General features: G+C 22.8%; 1 protein-coding gene across 5 annotated transcripts in view; it reads right to left on the bottom strand.

Moving 5' to 3' along the window:
- LOC122857829 (dystrophin, isoforms A/C/F/G/H-like) overlaps nucleotides 1–26,245 on the bottom strand; it is a 125,927-nt gene that overhangs the window by 18,493 nt on the left and 81,189 nt on the right. For all 5 annotated transcript variants that reach the window (XM_044160236.1, XM_044160238.1, XM_044160240.1 and 2 more), the window contains 3 exons: nucleotides 4,887–5,059; nucleotides 2,812–2,956; nucleotides 1,422–1,545 (listed from right to left, as the gene is read on the bottom strand). In XM_044160236.1, the coding sequence (XP_044016171.1) occupies nucleotides 1,422–1,545; nucleotides 2,812–2,956; nucleotides 4,887–5,059 (442 nt within the window). The remainder of the gene's footprint in view (nucleotides 1–1,421; nucleotides 1,546–2,811; nucleotides 2,957–4,886; nucleotides 5,060–26,245) is intronic.

Raw genomic sequence — 26,245 nt, 5'->3', positions numbered from 1 at the left:
TGGTGTTATTTTAGTTAAAATAGTATGCAGCAATAAGTATAAATCAACATATATAGATATGGTGTGACCGGTTGAATCGTGCACGTTATCAGTGCTAAACATGCACGTAAAACCTGGTTGGATGATACGATATGTGATTCATTGGTAAATTAAATTTACAAATGCAACTGAATTTGTGTGAGTAACTAAGTAATATTAGTCATTTATAAATGAAAATATTATGATCATATCAACATTGCATTATTTATTTTTATTTTTTATTTCAATTTTATGTTATGAAGATTTAATAGATATAAAGTCGTTTTAACCTGATTCATATACTAAGATAATTATCTAAATAAAAAACGTATTATCAAAATGAATTTTTACTTAAAGCTAGACTAGAAATTTTCAACTTGGAATAATAGAATAAATTCATATTTTAATTTATTATCAATTCAAATATGGTTATGTTAATTTTTTAATTATCATAAAAGTCGAAGATTTAATTTAATTTTACGAATAATTAAATTTAAAATCAAATATCAATGTAAAAAAAATAAGTAATTTAATTTAAAATATCAATTATGTATAGATCAAATTTAAAAAAAAAAAAATAAAAATCAATAAACTGTATAAATAGTTTTACGATTTAGTTGAAAGAAAGTAAAATATTTTAAATCGAATTAGGAAAGCGTGCTCTCCATTTGTGAGATCATTGGTAATCCATTCTAGTTGATATATTTATTTTTTTTTCGTCATTTCAAGTCACGTTCTTTTTAGCTTTTCTTGTGACAAGAATTTTCCAACAATCTTATCCTTTGTATGAATAGAACCATACAGAAAACTATGACAAAAATCACATTGTCGTTTTTTTTATTTTTTACTTTTTACTAGTCTCATGATAATAAATCATTTTTGTATAAAAAACATGAATAAAACCAGACACATAAACTATGATTTTTTAGACCAAATAATAATTTAAAAATATAAAAATAATATCAATGTTTATGATGATAAATTAAATGAAATAATAATTTAATAATAAATAATATTAAATGAATATTTAAATTGTAATTTTGATGTTGCAATATATTAAACAAAACTAATATAATTTTCAATAGAATTGTTCAAAGTTATTGAAAGACAAAAGCTTTTCCCAAAGGAAACAACAAGTACCAACAAAACTGAGTTTTAAATGAGTCTTTTTAGGATGTTTCATCCGGATACACATACAAAGTTTATATTGTTTTAATTCGATTGATTCAATTTGAGTTAGTCATATTATTTGATTAATTATTCAAATAATTTAATAATATAAATAGTTATTTTATCGAACAAAGAGCTTTTTTTAATGCTCACTTTGTTTTTTATTTATACTATATAATTTGATTATCACTAAATTAATAAGAGTGTGTTTATTTTTTAATGTTTTAATTTACCTTCTGAATCGGAGGTGTCTGAAAGAGGCGGTTCATTGGCAATGTATTGTCGTCCACTGAGTAAGTTGTTCTCAATGACAGGTCGTTTATCTTCAAGCTGTCTACGGAAACCTCGGTAATCATCCTGAAATGTGAATTTTAATTTTATCAGTATATAAATATTCGTTTTATTATAATCAATAATCATGGAAAATAATATATCAAAGAATAGTCAATTTAATTTACAATAATAAATTAAATAATATTATTTAGAAAAGAAAATAAAAAAAAATTTCATTCAATAAATTTCGAGTAAATATTTTATTTCTATAGACTTGGGTATTTTTTTTTTATATTTCATTTCTTTTATTTATTTTTTTTAATGCGTTATTTAAAACCAGTTTTTCTGGCGCCTAGTTTTTTTTTTTTTGTTTACACAAAGGAATTAACCTAGTATTTTTTCTTGGAATAAAAATAGAATTTACTTCCCAAATTTTTAACCTACATAATCAGTATAAAAAGAAAAATTTAAATGCCAATTTTTTCAATTCTAAAAATAAAAATATTATATAAATTTATATTGCAAAAAAATAATAATAATCTATTTAAAAATAACTAATTTTTTTATTGAAGAAAAATTCTGAATTTGTATTAAAAAAAAAATATATAATTTAAAAAATTGATATTAAAAATAGCAATGATAAAATGTAATTAAATTTAAAAATAAAATTATCTTTATTTATTTATTTTTAATAATAAATAAAAGACTAAAAATATTGGAAAAAAAATATTATTATATTGTAAAAAAAATTAGTATTATTTTTGTGGCAATATATTTTTTATAAAACGGATATAAGAAAAATTTTCAGCATTATATTTATCAATTTTATCTGGTCTTTGAAGTTGTGCTTGCAAGGGTATATCAGCCCCTATTTTTTTTTTTTTTTTTGAGGCCACAACACCAATGTATCCAACATGACGAGATCATACCACAGAGCCATACCCTGACACATATTTTTTTATAAATTTTTTTTCTTCAAGTAAACTAGAGAGAGAGATTGATTCTTCCCCTATCAAAGGTCAATGGTTCTTTTGACAATATTTATCACACAAGTTTGCAAAAAAAATACATTCACTTGAGTGTACTTGGCCTTTAACATTTATTATTATTATCATGATATAATCTTCATCCTTAAAATTAAAATGTTTAAAAAAAAAAGATTTAAATGACAACTAGACAACAACATCCTTGATGAGATTTACCTACTTCTAGGGTTATTAAAAATATAAAAAGAAAATATTTTTCAAGTATATATAATGTTCTAGAATTAATTTTGATTATGATAAATTTGTTTCGTAATTATTTCAAGATACTTACATTGTAAATATGTAAAATATTTTTTAAAATTACCTGTTGTTTTTGTAGTGTTGGAATATCACCACAAACTGGACCAAGACCTTTGAGCTCAGTATCTTTTCTTATAATCCATTCAATGAGTTCACGTAGAGACAACAGTAGAGCATTCCAGTGTTCAGTATTACTCTCTAGACGATTTCTATAAAACATTTAAAAAATCAAAATTAGTCTGCTGGTTTTACATTAAATATGTTCAATTAATCATTTATTTTATTGACATCAGGGATCCAATGTGTATATATTTACAAGTTGATTCATGATCAATTAATTTTGTTGTAACTGTTTATCAACTCATCATAATTAAGTTTATACAACAATATAAATACAATGTTATTTTAAAATGGCAAATTAAAATTTACACACTAAAATAAAAACATAGATAATTTTTAAATTTAATTTAAGAATGATCTTGGTATAAAAACATTATGTAGAGTCAATTAAATTATCTCGCTCAAATGTTTGCAATTTAAATTAATATTTTTCTATTGTCAAGTATTATTGTATTGTAAGTTTTAAGTTGTGAATTTAGTTGTATATACTATCACGAAGAAACAGCTTTACCAAGATATAATATTTTACTTATTGTAAGGCTGATGAAAGTCATACAAAACTCAACAAGAAAAGCTGTATTTTGATATCTACACGTTTCATATACGTCTACTAAAACTCATCCAATTTTTTTTTTTTTTTTATATACTTTATTTTTTAAAAATAGATAAAAAGTATATAAGTATATTTTAGTATCTATCTTTTTCACACATTCATTTACGTCAAGTAAATATAATCGAGGGAAAAAAAAAAAGGAAAAAAAAAGCTCTCAGATAAATTAAAGTATATCTAAAAAATTGATTAATATTTTATCGAGTAAAATAAATTTTTTAATCAATTTATTATTTAAATAAATTAATTTAATAAAATTTAATGTCAGATAAGGATATATAAAATGATATTTTAAGCTATCTTGATGATTAAAAAAATCAAGATAAGACTGTTTAAATAATGGACCAATAAGTTTGAGAGATTAGAAATATCCAAGTTATCATTGGGACACATCTGGCTCAAAAGCAACTGTAATACTTGGTTATACAGATATATTACACATACAAGACTATCAAATACGTGTGAATTCAAATTTTGGTGAGGACTATATAGCCCCGTGGGTTATTGGTACAGTAACATCAGTTTATATACAATATACGCTTGCGCATATTATGTATACCAAAGATGTAAACTACACCACCAACACCACCATCGCCATCAGATATTTTGGATTAACACTAAGCTATATGCCTTATCATAACCAATGCCACCAGCATATTATCCTTCTTGTATACATTGTGTGTTTTAGCATATGTATTTATCAACACATCTTCAACTATACAATCAACATTAACACTCTTATTTAAACTAATTAATTCAATAAGTAAATAAATATCATTTGCAAATTGTTTCTTTTATATAATTAATTTAAAAACGTTTTTGTTTTTTTTTTATTTTTTGCTACAGGCTTATTATTAACTTCTTTTGGCTTGTAAATAAAAAAAAAAAACTGTTTAATTTTTAAAAAGACCTTTTTTTTTTTTGTAGATAAACTTGACCGTGTTTATTTATTTTTTATTCAAGAAATTTTTTAAAAATTTAAATGCCAAGACTTGATCTAAAATTTGATCAATTGACTTTTCAAGTATAAAATTTTATTTTTTTGATAAATAAAGAGTTATGTTAAAAAAAAAACGAAAAAAAGTATATGTGATAGTTTTGAAACAAGAGGTAAGATATGAATAAACATGTATGGTAAATATGTGTTTGTTTCTTGTAGAATGTAAATGAAGTATTGTACAAAGGTCCAACAGAATGTTATGCAGGAAATTCCGTAGCTCATAGTTAATCGGGTGCATGTATTTCGAAATTCTAAAATACCACAGGACCAAAGTTCAAATAGTTTAGTAACAATAAATTTATATATTGTCTTGTCAAAACTTTTGACATTTTTATTAAAAAATAAAGAAATTATTTATTTATTTATTTGTAATAAATTAAATTAGATATATTTATTTTTTATTTATTACCTTATTGCCATACTTTTGGCTTTTAAATGATGCCATCTTTGATTCATCTCATCAAGACGACGTTGCAGCATAACAGCATCATCCTGACTGGCCAATGAACCCAATAATTTACGTCCAGTTCCATTTAACGATGCATATACATCACGATGAGTTTCAATTTCTGACTGAAGATCCTAAAAATAACATTGAAATTAATTATTTCAAGCCGAGGAAAAATATACTGTTAATAATTTTTATATTATAGTTTGTCACTTTTGATTTAACTTGTCATATTTTTCAATATTTATGTCAATTAATTTTATAAATATCACATCACAGTTGACTGTGAATTTTAAAAATACAACAAAAATTTTTTGACATGGAGTAACAGAAATTCAGATTATTGTTAGGATATTGAAAAAATAAAAAAAATAAAAATTGTAATCGATATTCTTGTGTCGCGACAACGTCAACCTCTCTTGATGATTTTTGTATTTTAAATTTCTTTTATATTCCGAGTATCGATGCTGAAAATGTTAAAACTTGATTCAAGATAAAATCATGAATTATTCATTCGTGTCAGAAGCTAATGCATAGTCAGAATAATATAAATAGTTTTTATACTTTTATAGATATAAAAAAAAAAAAGTTTTGATTAATCAAAAAATGAGGAAAAGAAAAAAAAGCTTTTAAATGAAATGGTTTGATGATTTAGTGATATAAATTTTGTTGATTAATTTGATTTGTTTTTTAATTTTGTTATTTTTACCTGTTCAAAATAATGAAGATCAGCAAGAAGAGCATAAGAAATGTAGATAATACGAGCATCTTCAATGTTACGTGGTCGATATCGTCGAGGGGTAGCACGACCACGGGGCCACGTACCCCCCTTCGACCACCCACCGCGATAATCCACCTTAACTATCTTATCATCAGCAAAAACATTTTAATACATATATTCAATATCCATCACACTGTCATATTGTTTGTTTAGATATATTTTTTATTATAAAATTTCAATAAAAAAAAATCAATTTATATTTTAAAAATTTATCCTGATAAGGTATCATTATTATTTCGATGACTATTTTCTATATGTAAATCGAAAAAATTAATATGATACTTTAAAGATTATTTGAAATTAATTTAACAATTATTTAATACGTTTAATTTGATGTTAATGATATTTTAAACGTATTGAAAATCTGTCAAATTTCATTTTCGTAAACATAGACAAGTTTTGATATTAGAACAATAGATATTGTATTACCACATTGAATCAGTCAAGAGATAATACGACATAATATATTTGATGATTTGAACAATATTGATTTTAGCTATCTGCTGATATTGAGGAAAATTTTCAAACCCACAAACTGGCAAGTGGTCAAACAGTGAATGTTGATTTTTACCAAATAAAAAAAAAAACCACAAACAATAAATTTAAAAAATATTCAACTTTTTAAAGTTCAACAAAAGTTCAACAAAAGTATAATGAAAGTTAAGCAAAAGTTTTTCAATAAAATACTATTTAAATTTTTCTTTTTTTAAATTATCATTTGGTAATTATAAAAACAGTATTGATTATTTGTTGAAATAGCTAATGATAATATACAATAATCAAACATGTGATAATTTTGAAATTCTAGAACAATGTCCGCACAAAGAAACAACTCATTATGCAATAGAACACCACAGCATCAATAAAAATATTAAAAAATTTAAATCAAATAAATAATTATCATTTAAAGCTTTATTTAAATAAATTATTTTTAATAATAATAATTAAATACATGATGATTAAAATAATAATTAAATCATCAAATAAAAAAATAGATTATACTGGTTAATTGTTCACAAGTCGCTTGACTCGTATTTTTTTCACTGTCCCATTGACTTTTCATTTCAACAACTCTACACAGTACTCACAAAACACCCCAACTACTGTTTAAAAAAAAAATAATAAAAAAAATTAATGAACGACTACAAGAAAGTGTTAAAAATAAATTAAAATAAAATGCATTTCTTTTACGTATTAAAAACCAGGTGAATAAAGAAAACAAAAACAATTTTTAACAATTAAAATTTTGTCGTTTGAAAAGATTACAGTGTGATATGTATAAATAAAAATATATTTTTTATTTTTTTTGGATATTGAAGATTGAATTGTAACAGAAGATATTCTCCAACTGAAAGAATTTTAAAATGCACTCAAGCAATAAATGCCCAAAGTCAAAAGGTATCATCTTGAAAGTTTATTGTTCATTTTAACAAGCACGTTATTGAACGTCTCAACTTTTGTATATATATTATTGTTGATGATGATGATATATATGCGAGTGTTAAAATATTCTGACAAGAGAAAGAGCATTCAGTTGAAGATTCACATCATCATCATTATCATCAGTTGGATAGTAATAAAGATGAAGATGAAGAAGAAGAAGAAGAAGAAGTATCTGCATCACTAACCAACTAAGAATATGAATATTTATTACTAGTAATGTTGTCTTTGTCTATCACATTGGTATTTTAATTTTGTCTAGCCACATTGCTTTTCATATACAATAACACAAAACGTTAGTGAAACTTTGGTATGGATGTTGGGTGACTTGGTTTATACAGTCCTAAAATTATCGTAATATAATATATATGTACCAAGTGTGTATATATGTACACAAATTGTTCAAGGCACGTATGCATTCATACTCCTCATTAACGAAGTAACTAAGAACTGTTCGCATGATGGCTTGCACATTTACATCCACTACCACTAACAACACAAGAAGCAGACCATGCAAGTCACTCTAACTTTTCTAAAATTCTCTGCATAACTTGTGACCCAAGCTTTTATTTATTTTTATTTTTTATTTAATTTAAAATTTTTTTTATTTCTTTGTTGTTGTTATTATCATCATTATCGTCATCATCATCACCTTTTATTTTCATTCATTTTTCCTATTTTTTTTTCACTTTGAACCTTTGAACTTAAAATAAAATTAGTAGTAATGATACTGTTGTATATCCAATTGTTTTAAAATGAAATTTTTTTTTATTGTTCAAATGTTCATTTACCAAAAACAATTTTGCATCTATGTTTTGCTTATTGTTTATAAGAAAGAAATATATATAACAGTTATAATGTCGTTTATGAGAGAAAAATGTCTCAAGAAAAAAACATGTCTATATGTTTTTTCAATAAACAAAAACAATGTTGAAATAAAAAAAATTATGTAAATATATGAAAAAGAATGCTCGATATTTTTTCACATTCATTTATATTATCATGGCACGTATATGTTGTACTACATACAACGTGTACGTTAAAAATTTACATTTGCAAAGTCAGCAGTAATATTACGATTCACATTTTGCCCTTGGTGACTATGCAAGTATGCTACAAAAAGAAAATTTTTTTATTTCAATTTTTTTTTATCTCAGGCTTGCGTATTATAATATTGTTTTTATTATATGCAATATTGTAATCTGTAAATTTAATATTAAAAAACAAAAATAATATTTTAAATAAAAAATAGATAAATTATTTATCTAAAAAATTTATAATTAAATTAAATGATTTGCAAGTTAAATAATCTAATAAAAATATAAAATTCATTTTGTTTTTCTTTAATTTTTATTAATTATTAATAAAAAAAAATTGTCGGAAATGTTTTTTGTATTATTTTAATTTTTATATGTCTGATTATATATTTGTTTATACTACTTGTTTCAAACTCATCTACACAAGTTGTTTTTCATGTAAAAAAAAAATAAAAAATAAAAACAAATTGTGAAAGTGTGGAATAGATATAATGGCATTTTGCCAAAGGTATGTATAAGTTTATTTAATTTAACTCTCAGTCTACCAATTAAATAAAATAAATACGTTAATTTGCATATATTGAAGTATTTCTGATTTTGACATATAAAATCATTCATGTATAAATTAAATTTGTATCATTGGTTGGCTTTTGCTGGAAAATCAATATTTTATTCAACAAAAAAAAAAATACCATTTTTATTTTCTCCATTTATATTTTATTTTTTTTGGAGATTAATTTAGTGGATATTGAAGGATAGAGAATTGACACTTTGAATCAAGTCAAATGAGATTGACATGAGGCAAAAGCCAGGCTATTAACTAACGAGCAAGTGAGAGGAAATAGTGTGAATCACTGAAAGCATGGTGTCTAGTTAAACCACAACTTTGACCACCGATGATTATACTGTGGTATTTCACTGAATTGGTCACAATCTCGTCTAGCCACAGGTGATGATATTACACACAATATTGATTGAAGAAATCTATTCAATATTATTATATCAACACAAATATTAATTATCATTTCTTTTAATTAAATTTATACGTACTTGAATTTTCATGTTAAAGAAAATTACATCATTATAATCGTATGCTTTTTTTCTATCAAAAAAAAAACATACATTCGTCATTTGGATCAGTTTAATTAAACACAAGTGAGTATTAATTGTTTCGACTTAATTATACATTTTCCAATTAAAGAATTTAATTGAAAAAAAAAAAATTTGAAATATTTAGTTAATAATTTAATAAATACTCAATAATTATAATTTAATTGATGAAATTTTTTTCAAATATTGATAATTTTTTTTCAGGTAATTTTATTTAAAATTTTTCATTGATAAACACAGTTGGCTAGGTGATTTGTAAATTATTATTTAAATGCAAATAAAAATCAATTAATAATACATTAAATTACTTGAAAAAAATTTACTTGTAGTAATTATAAATTTTTAGATATCGAAAAATTAAAAAACATTGGATTTTAATTTTTGGGAAGATGAAATTAGCCACTATTTCGATATTTAAAAAATGTTAAATTGAATTTTTTTCTGTGATTTTTGAAAGAAGAAAAAATGCATTGTATTGTTTAAGAAAATAATTTCAATATAGTGAAGCAATGTATTAGTTTTCTCTTGTGAATTAAAATAGTCATTGTTAATCATAAGGGAATTACAATTGAGATTTGAGATGTCCCAGGTGGTTATAAGACGTGTTACAAGGTAATATTGGCTTGTGGCCAAGACATACAATGTCACGGGAGTCTAACTAAGTATACGATTTCATATATACAAATACAAATACACACGTATAGTTCAATTGAAATACACAGTATCAATCAAACTCTATGTATATGTATATATAATTATTCTAAAAATAAATTTGTCCCAGAATATCATCAGTGGTATCATGATTTATCACTCGATCAGTATTTAATACATACAATTGACAAAGCTTTTCCATTGAGTCATCATCAAATTGAATTATCTTTATCACATTAAAGCAAAACAATATGCCAAAACAAGATTCAATGATCTATCGAATATATATACTTCCTGTGGATTGACATTATCAGGGTAATAATTTGTCCATTGACATTCTGACCAATTAATCATCAAGTAAATTTAACTATTTAATTTTATTTTCAAATAATCATTATGACCAAGATTATTTAATTTTTCAGTCTATGTATAAATAAAAAAATAAAAACAATTCATTTAAATTGAATAGATATTTTTTTTAGTAAATAATTATTTATTAAAATTATATTTGTTGAACGTGTTAGTCATTTTAATAATTGAAAGAAATTGGCAAAATAAAACAAGCAATTTTCATTAGTTTTATAGGTAAAATTAATTTAAACTTTAAAGGTGTTTATGAAAATAGAAAATCAATAAACATGAATGTTTGACTTTTTCTTAGATTCAATTCATAAATTTAAAAGAATAAAAATAAACCTGTATGTAAATAAACAATTGTGTAAATAACAATTTAACTTAGAATAATGAAAATTCAATGAGACTGATAACTTTGTCAAATGTAGAACTATACAAAATAAAATAATAATAAAAAAATACAACAAAAACTAATTATAAAAATATTTTACGTAAAATTTTTTAATAACATTAAGGAATTTTAGAATTTAAAGAAAATTGAAATTCCACTGAGATTTTTAATTTTAACTGAAGAATTTTTGAGAAAAGATTTTATAGACCATCAACCTGACAAAATTGCCATTCCAAAAATAATCAAAAACAAAATAAATAATTGAATAAACAATAAAAATAATTTATTGTAATTAAAAATAAAGAGACACGTTAATAAAAGTACATTAATTTTATATAAAAAAAAAATGATATCATTTGAACATTGTTGAATATTTTGGCACTTGATATTCAATTCTTGTTCGTTCATATTGCTTTCTCTTGAATGTTATAGTTTAGAGTTGATTTTACGATACTGTATTAACTGAAATGACATCTTCATCATTCAATATATATATTTCGTTGAAAAGAATAAAATTCATTGTATGCAATTCACTGTGAAACACGAGACACTCGTGTAGAATAATTTATTTTTTACATTAAAAATAAAAATACTATTTTTTTTTCTATTCCACTGAGATGAATAAAATAAAATTCATTCAATCTACTGAAAATCAACGAGTTGTGTTTCGAGATTTTTGTCATAAAAAAAATTAACTTCAAAAATTATTCATAAAATATAAAAAATAAATTATTTAAAAATTGTAAAAAAAAAAACCACGTGTTTTATTATTAGTTTGAAAATAATTTTAAGGTAAAATTATTTATTTCATTATTTATATTCCACTTAAATTTTTGTACTATGGATTAACAAAACCATTTTCATTTTTAAAGAACAATTTAAACATGGAAAAAAAAGCTCGAAATAATAAAAAAAGCTCATGGATATGCTGAATAATAAAAAAATGATAAATAAATTACAAAAAAACACGATCTAAATTCAATGAACTTGATTAAATTTATTTTTTATATCTTTTTTATGGTTTATTTATATTTTTTATTTTATTACTTTGTCTGTGTGTGTGTGTGTGTGTGGGTAAACCGATTGACCACATGGATAAATTCTATCCTGTATTCTGTTTGTCCAAGTCTTTGTCTATATTTGAATTGTAGTCTAACTTCTAGTCTTTGGTTATTTTTAAAGATAAAAGCCAATGTATTCTCATTGACTGATTGAATTCGTATACATTTTTTCAACATACTCATGCTTTTTCTCCTGGAATTAATACCCTTTTTATGATCTTTTTTTATTTTGTAATTTTAATTTAGTAATGAAATACCATTATTTTAGTCCGACATAAAAACTAAACACTTAAATTTATATGAATTTTTTTTTATGAAAATTTAAAAGGCTTTAATATTGTTTTTCAATTTAATTTGTTATATTATATATTTTGTTGTTTTAAAAAATCAATACACAGTGGATTTAAAAAGATAATAAAATATGAAAAAAAAAAAAAAATCGGGGTATTCAATGATTGTTGAGAGGCGGAAAATACTTGACCCATCGAACGTGGCCTATCGACTGTATCTATCAAATAACAGAAGGTTCGCTTGAACAAAAATATATAAAAAAAAAAAATCAAGTAGTTTTACATGGTCTGATGCATTTTACGCGAACCTTAACACACTCACATAACTTTTTCATAAATAGAAAAGCATTTGCAATAAATAAAAAATATATTATAAAGAATTTTTTTAAAGAAAAAAGAGAAAAAATAATGAGAAAAAAATCAGATAAAAGTTGGAAAAGAAAAATATAAATATTTAATTAGCTTTAAAAAGAATTGTATCACTTGATGATTTTTTTTTTTAAAATATTATTTTTCTTTGTAATTTTACATATTCACTTTGACACAGATAAAAAGTACAAAGAGCAAATATAATCAATGCAGCACAAAAATATGTTGAAAGAATTTTTTTAAATAAAATTTAAAAATGAATTTAAATATTTTTGAAACTATAGTTATATTTACTAAAAAAATGTTGTAGTATTTTTTGATTTTTTTGATGAATGTCTTGTGAAAGTCGAGCAAATACTGGGATGTGTTCAACTAGAGACGAGAAAATTTATATTATGTATCACCTGGTTTTCTATACAAAATAAATTTTGCTATTGTTTTGTGGCCTGGTTATGCCTGTTCTTCAAAGTTAACTAGTTGTTATTTTTATTTTTGTTATTTATATTTTTTTAGCCTATATATTAACTGTCTCATCTGTCGATAATAAAAACTTTATTTATTTTAATATTGACGAGACCTTGATGATTTTAAATTAAATTTGACACTTGACTTTTAACATATAAAAAATCAATTTACGTACTTTTTTTTTCAATTAAATATTTAAAAATAAATAACAATAATTTTTTATGCAATTAAATTTTTTTAAAAGGCGAAAAAATGATTTTAAAATTAATAAATGTAAATGTAAATTAAAAATAATCATTACAACTAAACGAATTAATTTTAATTTGAAATTATTATTTTTTTTTTAATTACTCTTTACTGAACATTAACAAATCAATGTTAAATTTCTCGCGAAATTAATTTTTCAAAAATGTATAATATAGCAAATGTAAAATTTTAAAATATAAAAATATTGAATTGTATATTACAGTAGACAACCGGAAATTTATAAAGTAAATTTTATATTGAATTTTTTATCGTAAGCACAGCATCGCATTTGTAAAAGTAAGAAAAATGAATAAATAAAAAACTATAAGGTAAAAGAAATATAATAATAAAAAAATCATATTTTGTGTGGTGTAAAATTTTATAACCGTATAGATGTATATTGAAAAAAATTTATATCAATATATTACAAATCTCAGAAATGCATTACTTTAAGTGAATCCATAGTTTTTATTTTCAAGTAAATTGTAAAATCATAAAAATAAAAATATAATAAATAGCATTAATCATTTGTATATTGATTTCAAAAAAAAAAAAAAAATACATTTATCTAAAGTGAGTGAGTTTTTTAAATATTTTTTATATTGCAAAACGGATTATCCAAATCCTGTCGAGCTGGATAACAACGTTGTCAATTTATATAATCCTTTATGTATTTTTAAAATAAATTCTTGTCAACTGTATAACAACACTAGAAAAAAAATACAAAAAAAAACCAGTTATTAATGAGAAATTCTTTAGCGAAATTATCGTCAAACGTAAGCATATTTTTAATATGATTTTTTATCAGTAAACTTTACTTTTATTTATAAAAAAAAATTATTTATTTATAAATAAAATTAATTTGCGATATATTTTCTTCAATTGACAAACATATTTACTGAATTTTATCAAACAAAAAAACCGTCTGGTTAAAACGGGGCACGTGTTCTCACATCAAAGGAAGCTATTTGTTAACGATGCATAATTATCGCTGTAACAATAGAGACGTTTTTCAACCCTACTTGATACTACTACTGCAAAAAAAAATGGAGAAATTAGGGTTCAACTGAGAACGAGTTTTTAAAACGAAAGAAAAAAATAAACCAAGAATTTTAATTCTGTAAACTTTGTAAATCGAGTTTAAAGTGGTGAAAATGTAAAAATTTAATTTGTTTGAATAAAAAAAAATATAATATTGATAATTATTTACGATAAAAAATAAAAATATAGGCTAATTGATAATAAAAAAATAAGATTGTATTAATCGATTAAAATTAAACTAGCGTGAAATAACGTGATACAGCATGTATGTCACAACGAAAATTTGATGATTATATCGTAATAATATTAAGGGCTCATCGTCACTGTGCTGCATCATTAGCTCGTATCACGTATATGTGAATTTTATTGATCCATTGAAAATATAACAATCCTTAGGGATGCATTAATATGTAAAAATAAATAAAAGTAAATTAATAAATAACACCGCGTGAAATTGGTATAAATTAAATTAACAATAAATGGGGTCAATGTAATAACAATAATAGCTTTTATTTATAAATCATTGCAGATATTTTTTGTAATCAAAAAAAATATTTTTATTTATTTTTATATGTATTTTTTTATCAGTTAGAAATAAATGTTTTTTTTTTTTTCGACAAATAAATAATTGAAAAATGAATTGAGTTACAAGTTTGTGCATCTTTGTGAATCAACTATAAAGTTACCTTAAAAATTTCAACGTTAAACGACTCTGTAAACGTGATCGAGCGTTAAATTCGTTTATTCGTGCACGAATATAAAACTTTGTATTTTATTGGTGAAAGTAATTCACATTATTTGTATGAAAAAAAAAATTTATCAAATTATTTCAAGATATTGTAAAGAAAAAAAAAATTCCAACTACGTGAAGACATTTTTTTTTTTTTTGTTAAAATCGATTAATCAAAAATTTAACAAAAATTAAATTTTTAAATTAAAAAAATTCACAGATGTTTGTAATTTAAAATTTTTAAATTAATGCATCATTAATGGAACAATAAATTTAATTAAAAAAAAAATTTTACATTTGATAATCTGTTAATATACTTTTAAAAAAAAATTATTTAAATATTTATTTTTGCTCAACTCGTTATGAGCTATAAAAAATTGTCATTATGATGATATGAAAAATTATATATATTTTTTTTAATCAATGTAAAATACAGTATATGTGCAAAAATAAATATATATTTTAAAATTGATAGATTGTTTTTTTTTTTTAATCAGTAAATTGCTGAAACTGATTTTATGAATGTTTCAAGCCAATTGGTAAATCGATCCTTTTGCTCTGTGATGGACTGAAACATCGTTGGGCAATAGGGGCATTGAGGTATTGAAGTGAAATAAATGTAGCCAAGTTTTGTTGAAAGAGGATGGGACGCACGTAATTCATCGTGCACCACTGTGTTTTAACATCAGTTGCATATGAAAACTAAAGCCAGTCAGCTCGCCATTTGCCAGTTTAAAATCAACAAAACCACACACACACACACACATACATTCCACTAACACACAACCAAATATATAAAATATATCTGAAAATGTTACAATTTAACATTGGACATCGTAGGTTGATTGCAAAATAGTCAACGTTTGATTACTGTCCTCGTAAACATCATATCGATCATCTCTCAAATATTTTTTTTATTTATTTTTTTTTATACTCTAAAACTATTTTCAACTATTATCATGAAATATTTTAATTTCAACATTTTCAATGAATAAATTTCTTGTATGAGCAGTCAAGCACAATTAGTGGTGTTAAGTATTCGAGTAATTTGAAATTTTAACTATAGAATTTTAGGAACCGCTAATTACGGTATTAAAGTTCCAACGGATTTTTTTTTTTCACAATGTGAACAGGAGTGGTTTAAATTACTCAATAAATACCGATTCATCTCCCTATATATATATAATTGAGTATAACGAACAAAATGAATTTTATAATATGAAAATTTTTACTAAAATTTTTTTAATAAAAATCATAATTATTTTAATAAAACATTTTTAAATTGTTTTTTTTTTTTTTAAATTTAAAATACTCATTATGTTTTAATGTATCAAGGAAAATAAAGTGTTTTATATATTTTTTTTTTAATTATAAAATTAATAAATTGATGGATAAATATATTGCATACAAATTAATTTATTTTAATAATTAAATGCAAATTATTGTGGTTACTTTATCCGGTTTATAAATTTAATTTCATTACGATAAAATAGAAGGTATTTTTATTGGTGATTTAATTTTTTTTAAAATATTTATTTTCATGTGAAAATATATTTTTTAATGCACTTATGTTTATCACAAATTAAACTTGATAAATTCACTAAATAAAAATGACAAATTAAGTTTTGAATGATAGTTAAAAATTGTAAATTAAATTATCACTTTGTTTGAATATCACATGGGGATTTATTGGTATTTCTTGAAGTGGAAATAATTTTGAAAAATTGTAAATTGAATACTAGAGAGTTTGAGAAAATATTTGTGAGATACAATGTGGTTAATGCTTAGCCACAAAACGCACTGATACAATATGCAAGCCACAATGTAAACCACACAGAACACTGTAGCATGTAAGTATAGTTTTGATCGTCCAGTATTTGTGGTCAACTTGGCACGTGAGAACATCTCCAATACACAACTTAAATTAAAAAAAAGACACCCACAAAAATAAACTTTTAAAAGTTTATTTATTTTTCTTATTTAAAAGTTTTTAAATCCACTGTTCAACTAAGCGTATATCATCAATTTAATTAAACTACCACAAGATTTTTCAGTATTATTATTATGAATGGAAAAAAAAATATACATACAAAACTAAATCAAAGAAAAAATATATAAAGAAAAAAAAAATAATATTTAACTCATGTTTTGTCACGTTGTCACGAATGTTATACCGATTATTTGCTGTATGTTAATACAACAGCATTGTCACACTTGCAATTCATCCTTGAGCGATAAAAAAAATATAAATTGAAATATAACAACACACAATAAATGTGTGTGTCGATTGAAGGTTGGTATACGAGATGAGTGTTGAGAAAAAAATAAAAAAAAAAAAGTAAAACATATTTTAAAATGTCATAGTGAGAAGAGGGAGAAAAAACTCGACACGTGGCTTTCATGGAGGGAGAAATGTACAAAGAATAAAAAAATAAGGGTAGAAAAGTTGACACCCTCCAGTAAACAGAAAATAAAAAATAAATTATATTGAGGGAGGTAATAAAATATATCTGTGAAACTTTTTAACACAAGCTTGACAATAAAACTGTCAATGAAATTATTCATCATTTTAGTTTTATATACATTTTTTTTTTTTTTATTAACACATTTTAGACATTTAGATAATCGACTTTTCGTGTTGTTAGTTTATAACGTGACACAGACAAAGTGCCATCGGCAAAGTGTTGCATAATTACTGAGGATATAATCCGATTGACTTGAAAGTCGATCGAGGACTTTTTTGACTGATAAATTAAGAATAAAAATATATAAATTTTACAGAAGCCATGGATGTAATTATAATGATAATTTTCTAGTATTTATTTTACTTATTTATTTATGTTTTTTTTTAAATAATCATAGCTTCTAAAATAATGACAATGGAAAACTAAAATTAAAACCAAATTAAAGGTCTTAAAAAACTCTAGAGCCAAAAATATATGAAAAAAAAATTTAATTATTATTGTTAATTATTTAATTGAAAAATAGATTCGAGTAAAATCTTCAAGACAAAATAAATAATCACTGATATTTTCAGGACAATTTAAATGCCAAAATCTATCTAGAAAGATATTAAATATTTTTTAAAATGTTTTTAATTAACAAAAGAATGAAATTATAATTTTTTGAAATTAACAATCGACTAGTATTACGTGGGAATACAAGTTTTGATTCATATAATAATTGACTGGTTATAACTAATGAATTCACATGGAAAATTAGTTAAACTTTGAAACATCAAGTTGTCGAATGTAAGTGCGTATATATGTAATACTGGATTAGTTATTCTATGTACAATACAACATTTTGCAAAATATACATATTGTATACATATATATAAATTGATTATGATATGTGTATCTATTGACAAACTCCAGGGCGTACTAAGCAACGTCATCGTATTCGCAGTTGGTTGCATAACTATTAGGTAGCTCACCCAGTGTAGATGATTACTCTACCAAATTAATTCTCTGGCCACCCACTGAATATCCAATTCTACTATTATAATTGATTACCATTGAATCACTCTTTTCATCATCAACAAGGTTACATAAATAAAAATCAATCAAAAAAAATAAAAAATACAGCGCACAGCTTCAGAAGACATACATAAAAAAAAGAAAAAATAATTCAAATACATATTATCACAACGAGTTCAAATAAATTGATAACAAAAAATAATAATAGTAATGAAAATCTGTGTGTTGGAATATATATAAAAGTTTTTTTATCAACTTTTTGATTTACAAAAATAAAAAAATGAAAAAGCTCATTTATATTTTAAAAATTTAAATTAAATATAATAAGAAAAAAAGGTTTTAAAAAAATAAAAAATAGTCAGTGTTGGATTAAATGAATTGATAAGATTTTGTGGGTATTATAAAAGATAAAAAAAATTTTTTAAAATAAATTTATAGAGTGTAATATTTTCAAACCACTTGCTTCTTACCTGCCTGGTTTTGAATTTTTTTTTTTAAAGTAATATCTCAGCTTTTTCTTTTGGACCGATTTATTTTATTTTTCAACTTGTTATTTTTACTTTTATTTTGTTATTTTTTGGTGTACCTTGGAGGCCAAAAATAATAACAAGATGAAAAAAAAAAAAAAATAAAAATAAAACAAGTTAAAAAAAGACAAGGATCGATATGGCTGGTAACGAGGCTCAGTGTACTACTGCAACTATAGTCAGGACTTTGGACGAGAACTGGCTAATTGAGGTTACACGGAAACCTTTGCAGGATCACTTATCTCTTTCACCCAAGCTCTTTTTTTTTGTTTTAACTGACATTTTTTTTTCTTCTTTATTTAACAACTCTATCTTTTTCTCTTGGCATCTCACTTGATAGAGAAAAAAAAAAAATAGAAATTTACATTTTTTTTTTGAAGAAAATTTAGACAATCAACGATAATGGAAAGTAGACTTTTAAACTTCAATTCTTTTGTTCAATTAAATTCATGCATTTTGTGTGCACACGATATTTTTCTCAGTAAATTATATTTTTCTTAAAAAAATTATCTTTAATTTCAACTTTTTCAAAAGTTTTTACTCTAAAATATATATATCGGTCATTCCATAAATTATTTTATATTTTATTTTCGAAATTTTCAACAGGAAACTCAATTTTTTTCTTAATTTTAAAATTGTCTTAAAAAACCATTTAAATTTTATAATTATTTTTTTTTTAATTATCAAATTAACAAAGCAATTTTTTAATTGGGCAAATAAAAGATTTAGAAAGATAAAAAAAAACATTGAGAGTAAAATAAATGAATAAAATAAATAATAATACAAAAAACTTATTAAAAAAAAAGGGAAAATTGTATTTTTAAAGGAAAATATTATTTTTTTTTTTATAAATTTTTTATAGTCTTCGTATCATGGTTCGTAGAATATAGGTTGGTTTGCGCTTAAAATAATAAGAGCTCTATAAGTCAAGTGGATCAAAAACCGTGCGAGTGGAGGCTTCGTTATATGTCAGCACTTAACCTTCCAACAGTAGAAAATAATTTGAGACTCTTGAAGATGCCCAAGGCAACACTGGACTCCAAATGCTTTTGTTTATTTATGAATTGACGTATTGTTAAGTATATACCTTTTTTTTATTTATTATTATTTTTTTTTTTTACCTCAGGAAGGCTTGCTACCCAGTAAAAAATAACCATGAAAAATAAAATTGTGTCCTCTTTATATAAACAATAAAAAATCAAAATTGTATAAACTTAATGCTAATTAGATAATTCTTTTAACTAAAAATTATTGTATATATTTAAATTTTTTATACATCTATTTTTTTTTTATATAAAGAACCAAGAACTTCCTCGAAAAAAATAGTATATTTAACTCAAAACTTTTTCAAATTATATTTTTTTTAATACAATTTTTTATAAAACTGTAATTAATAAAATGAAAAGTTTCAGTAAGACAGATTTGCATTTAAGATTTTGAATAGAATTATTAAACTATCTTTTTTTTTTTACATAAAATTAATTCCTATATTATATGGGACATTTTTTTTTATGATAAAACTTCATTGAATTTGAAATGTTGGTGATTTTTCTATGTGTTTAAAATAATATAAATGTGAGATTTAAAATGTAACATGATGTTGTAAAATTAGTGCACACGTATGAATAACTATAGAGAAAAAAAAAAAAATTTATAAAATATATTATGGATATAATGGGGAGAGAATTTACGAAGAACCTGCCAAGGTGTGTGTTGCGTCTCGCGAAAAGTCCGAGGTCTTCATTACAATATATGAATATTCAGTGGCGCAAACTCCACCTCATTTTCTCTACTAGTTTTTATATTTTTTTATTTTTTCTTTACTCTGTTTTTATCTTATCATTTTTTTTTTTTTTTTTTGTGGTATATATTCTATGGCCGCCTGTATACTCGTGAACACGAGCAAGGATAGAAAACTTGAACACAAAATCTGCTTAATTAAATTCATTACAAAGAATAAAATCTTTGTTGATATAATTTTTTTTTTTTTTTCAAATTAAAACAATTAATGTTATACTTATTATTAATTAAAAATATATATTTTATTTATTTATTTATTTGATAATAATTATAAATAGTAAAAAAGATGAACTTTCAAGTTTTCTTGTAGATTAAATTTTTTGGAATTTTTTAAAAATAGATTAAATTGTTATCTAATGAAAATACCAGATATTTATACGGTTGGAACAAATTTAATCAATTGATGTTTGACTTCAAGTGCCTTATCACAAAGTAATTGTATTGAGAAACCATATAAAAAATAAACAAGTACTATAAAATAAAATTGATCAAGTTTTAGATGAAAATTTTCATCACAATCTTAACAATTTTACGAAATTGTAATTGAAATCTTTCAAGTGTTAAGTACTGTGCATTTGCAAACTAAGTGTTTCTATGTAAATTGTTAATATGAGAATGTTAATTTTATTTGAGTTTCAAGTTTGTCTTTACGAAAACTTTCAAGTGTCATAAACAAATAAATAAAATTATTTTTATAAAAACAAAAATCAATAAATTTTTGTTTTTTAAATTTACGAAGTAAATCAAAAATTGTCTTGATTAATTTTACTCACAAAATATTTATATTCATCTCAAAATTTCAATTTTTTATTGTAACTTTACAAAATGAAAAATAAACAAAAGCTTTGGTTAAAAAAATATAGATCTAAAATTTTTAAAATGTAAATAAGTGTATTTTATTTTTCATTTTAAACACAGAATTGTAAATTTTTTGTTTTTGAAAATATATAAAAACAAAAATAGACAATATTTGTTTAAAACGTGAATTTCTTTTTAATAAAATTTTACATTTTAATTTCATCCGTATGTACTTTTTCACAGTGATCAAATATCCTCAAATTTATGTAATTTACTTTGAATAAAAAAATATTATCTTTGCAATATTAAATCAACAATGTAATTATTTTTTTTCAATTCTAGTGTTTGCTCGTAGCTAGTATCAATAATGGTCATTTTATAATAAAAATGTACTTAAATAAAAATAGATCTATCAAATTAAATTACTCATAAAATTTTTCATTTACTATCACTTAAAAAAAAATCTATAAAACCGTGATTATTATCCTCCCATTAATCCCAATTAATACACAAAACTAATCATCAAATTATTATGACGACAAATAGATTCACTTTGATACAAATAAAAAAAAATACAAATAAAAATAAAAATAAAGCAACATAAATAATTTAATATAAACGAAAATTTATTTATAAAAAAAAAAATATTAATATGGTAAATTTGCTTTGGCTGGATGACAACGTGCTGAGCATGTTTAACCACCAAAATTTAACTAAAATAAATATATAAAAAGAAAAAAAAAAATAAATGTATGTGTATTCTAGTGGATGTTTTAAAGTTTATACCAGTACTCATGTCAACGATGCAAAATAATCAAATGAACAACACAAAAATAATTAACAATTTAATAATTCATATGATGTTATTATTTTTTTCAAAATTATATATGAATATTTAAATAAAAACAATTTATATTTTTTTATAGCAATATAGTTTTTATTGCAATCAAATACAGGTAAAAATTTGCATATTAAAATGGCTAACTGGGCATACAGAGTAATTTCATTCTAGACTATTTTAACACATCAAGCGTATATATTAAAAAAAAAAAAAAATGTCCGTTCTGCACCGGTAGCTTTAAAATATAGCAATCGTAAATCAAGAGCGGACTACCGATTGTATTATAAAAAGCCGGTAAATTAATTCGAACAAAGAAAAGAAGCAAAAAAAAAAAATATATAGAAACGAAATAAAAAAATTAAAAATTAACAAACGAACGAGACGATGGTACTATGGTAGAAATTTTTGGTAATCCGGTACACATTGTGGTTGGAGAAAGAAACGAGATTAAACTGAACCACTGTGGAGAATTAAAAAAAATATACACACCTCGACAAAATTGTTTATGTCCTAGTGTTGTTGTTACACATCAAAAATTTTTTTTTAGCATATCAATTGCAATATCGAGAATAACAAATTGTATTTTACGATTAAATATGTATACTTGAAAAAAAAACAAACAACATGAATTATAATTTTTTTTTTTCTATTAACTTTCAGTAAAAAATATTAAAATTTATATTTTTATAAATGAAAATAAATCAAGACCCATATGAGCCATATATTTTTTTCTGTCACTAAATTTTTTAGACTCTTGGGATTTTTTTTTTTTTTATAGGAAAATATTTTTTCTATTTTGTTTATCAACAAAAAATTTTCTATTTTAATGTAAATTATTTCATTTCTCATTTTGTAAATTAATTCAATATACAGCTAAAAAAAAAAAAAACGGTATATTTAAATTTAAAAAATAAAAAGTTTTTTTTTTTTTTATGAATCTTCAAACTTTTGACTTTTATAAAAGTATTATAAAAACTCATTATTCAATTTTTATTTTTTCATTTTTAATTTAATCTTGAAATACAATACGAAGCTATAATTGAACTTGGAAATAACAACTAATTTTATAAAAAAAACAAAAAAAAAAATATTTTTTTTAAAAAGTGTAATTCATATCAACGTCTATTAAATGTTCAAGTTTTTTTTTTTTCTTCTTATTTCTTTCAGTCAATTTTTTTTAGTCTCATTTAAAATTTTTTTTTCCTTGTAATATACGAATTCGCACACTTATAAAACTAATCGATCTATATCCCGAATGATCAGCCAAGTTGTACAGCACACATTCCGCTCTGATTCAAACCGATAATGGTCCAACATTCCTTTTTTCAAATACTCTTATATATATCATCAATTTATAAGACACTTTAACCAGTATAACCCCACATTGTGTTTTATTCTTCAACAATATTCTCTCTCATTTTCTATACCTCATTTATTTTTATACTCCCTTTCTTTGTATTTTATTATTTTCTATATCTGTCTAATTTGTCAGGAAAAAAAAATGTATATAAAACAACCAACCAACCACTGCAAATAAATTATTTGATTCCCCTTACCAATCGTGCAATTGATAACGCCCATTTATCGTCATGATCATGATGGTGACTTTGATAATCCAATGTTAATAAAATAAATATATTTATCCCCAAAACATTTACTTTTTATTCATCTGAATTTTTTTTTTTTTCTCTCTGATGAAATTATTGCAAGAGGGTGCATTGAGGTATCATCAAGATGAGTACTTTCGACAAGTGGCTACGAAATCTGCGCAAGCTCATGTGTAAGCTTGTATATATAATGTACATGTATGGTATATTGATGCCAATGAGACCAGCTGAATGTTTGATGAGAGGAGGGATAAAAGGTAAACCACAAATGAGTCTCTCTAGGGCTGTGGTAGATATGCTCGCGGCAATTCCACTAGGATGATTTTAAGGGTACATACAAAATCGCCTATAAAATTTAGTATCATCGAACAACCAACTTTCAAGCTTAGGACATACTCAAATTACCAATCTTTATCGTAAATTTTGTAGCCAACATTTTTATAGTTAAATAGATTGTAGAAAACTTGGGGTAAAATAGATTTTTGGCTCCCAAATGGACAGTTATTTATAAGTTTTTCAAATCGGAAAATAATAAAGATTTTTATTTTTCAATTATAAATTTGTGCTTGTAATAATAATGAAACTTGGGAAATTCAGTGTACTTAGTTAACACAATATGGCATTTTTTTTTGATGAATAAAAATTAAAGAAATTTAATATTTTTTGACTGTTTTTTGCACAAGAGTTTTGCCTATTAAATTGTACATATTAATTCTCATTTGAGTTTCAAAAAGTTATTATTTTTTTTTTCATGTATATAATATAAATTTTAAATGAAAATCGTAAAAAAGTATTAAATAATTTTATCAAAATATATATATTTTTTTATGTAATAACTGATTTAGTATAGAAAATATTTTTATATTTTTAAATAAAAATTTTCTATATTAAAAACCTTCTTTTTTTTAGTTAAAATACTTTAATGTAATTTTTATTTTTTTATATTAAATTTGGTGAATGATAATTTTAGCAATTATAAATATCAAGATAATTTATTTACCGTTTTTTTATTTGATCTTATTTCACGAAATAATAGTTGATTAATCCAATATAAAATTCAATAAACTAAGATACTAAATTAATTCAATTTACTGGCTTTTTTTTTTTCTAAATCTAAAGATAGCTATACATTTTTTATTACCAATTTATAGTTGTTTTTTTTTTCAGTATCGATTTAGAATTATTTGACGGTTTTTGTTCATGATGACACTTGGTAACCCAAATGAAGATAAAGTAAATATAAATTACTGATCACTTGATTAAATAATTCATAAAAAAATTCAGCTCTATTTTAGTTGATTCGAAATAATTAATGACCAGATAAAATTGAAAAAAACTTCTTCAATATAAATTGTTGTAATTATTTTTTAAAAAAACTTCAGAGGATAAAAAAAATCATGAAGATATAAAAGATCGATTTTATTTTTATCGAATAACATTCAGGTACTCGTTACAAAACAAAAACAAAAAGGAAAAAAAAACCTTAGATCATTTTCTTTTGTAAATATAAATTTATAAAGCAATTTTTATGTGATAGTCAAAAAACAAATCGATATGAAAAAGCTGAAATTGTATTTGAATAATTTTTTTTTAAAAAACATATTTCCATTTGCTTTTGACAATTTTTCAAGACTCATTTTATAAAGATATTTGTCTACTTTTGATGGTCATTTTTTATACTTAACTTTTTTGTTACAAAGTCGCTTTTTAAACTTTGTACTTTTAAACTTTGTACAGCTTTTCGATATCTTATATATTTTATTTCTTTATCTTGATAAGTTTCATTTTAATAATTTGCATAAAAATATTTGTGCATTTTGTATTTTTTTTTTTTTCATCAAAAATTTAATAAAATATTATTTTTATCGTAAAATAAACTTACCATTTGTAAAGGGTAAATATGAAAAGGTCTTCATTATAAATATTGATTCAAGTAAACTCACCTGAAACACAAAAAATTAAAAATAAATTAAATTCAATTATTACACAAAATAAAAACAAAAAATTAGAGATAAATATTTATGATTTATGGTTACTTTATATAATATTTTTATTTTACTGAAAGTTATTTTAGAGATATTGAAAAATGATAAAATAATTCTCTTTCGAGATACCATGGTATAAATACTGCCCGACAAAATAAAATTTCCATTTATGTTTGCTTGTTTGTTTTTCAAGTGGAATGGGATATAAATTTATGGTATTTAAGTCTCTTTCCACAGTCACATGAGTTTTTAAATAAAATTCTAAAAATGTTTTGTTCAAATTTTTTTTGTTATTATTTTTCATCGTAATGGACTTG

The sequence above is a fragment of the Aphidius gifuensis genome, linkage group LG5, assembly GCF_014905175.1.
Source record: "Aphidius gifuensis isolate YNYX2018 linkage group LG5, ASM1490517v1, whole genome shotgun sequence".
NCBI classification, from domain to species: domain Eukaryota; kingdom Metazoa; phylum Arthropoda; class Insecta; order Hymenoptera; family Braconidae; genus Aphidius; species Aphidius gifuensis.
The sequence above is the reverse complement of the archived record's forward strand: the minus strand, read 5'-3'. Positions and strand labels throughout refer to the sequence as shown.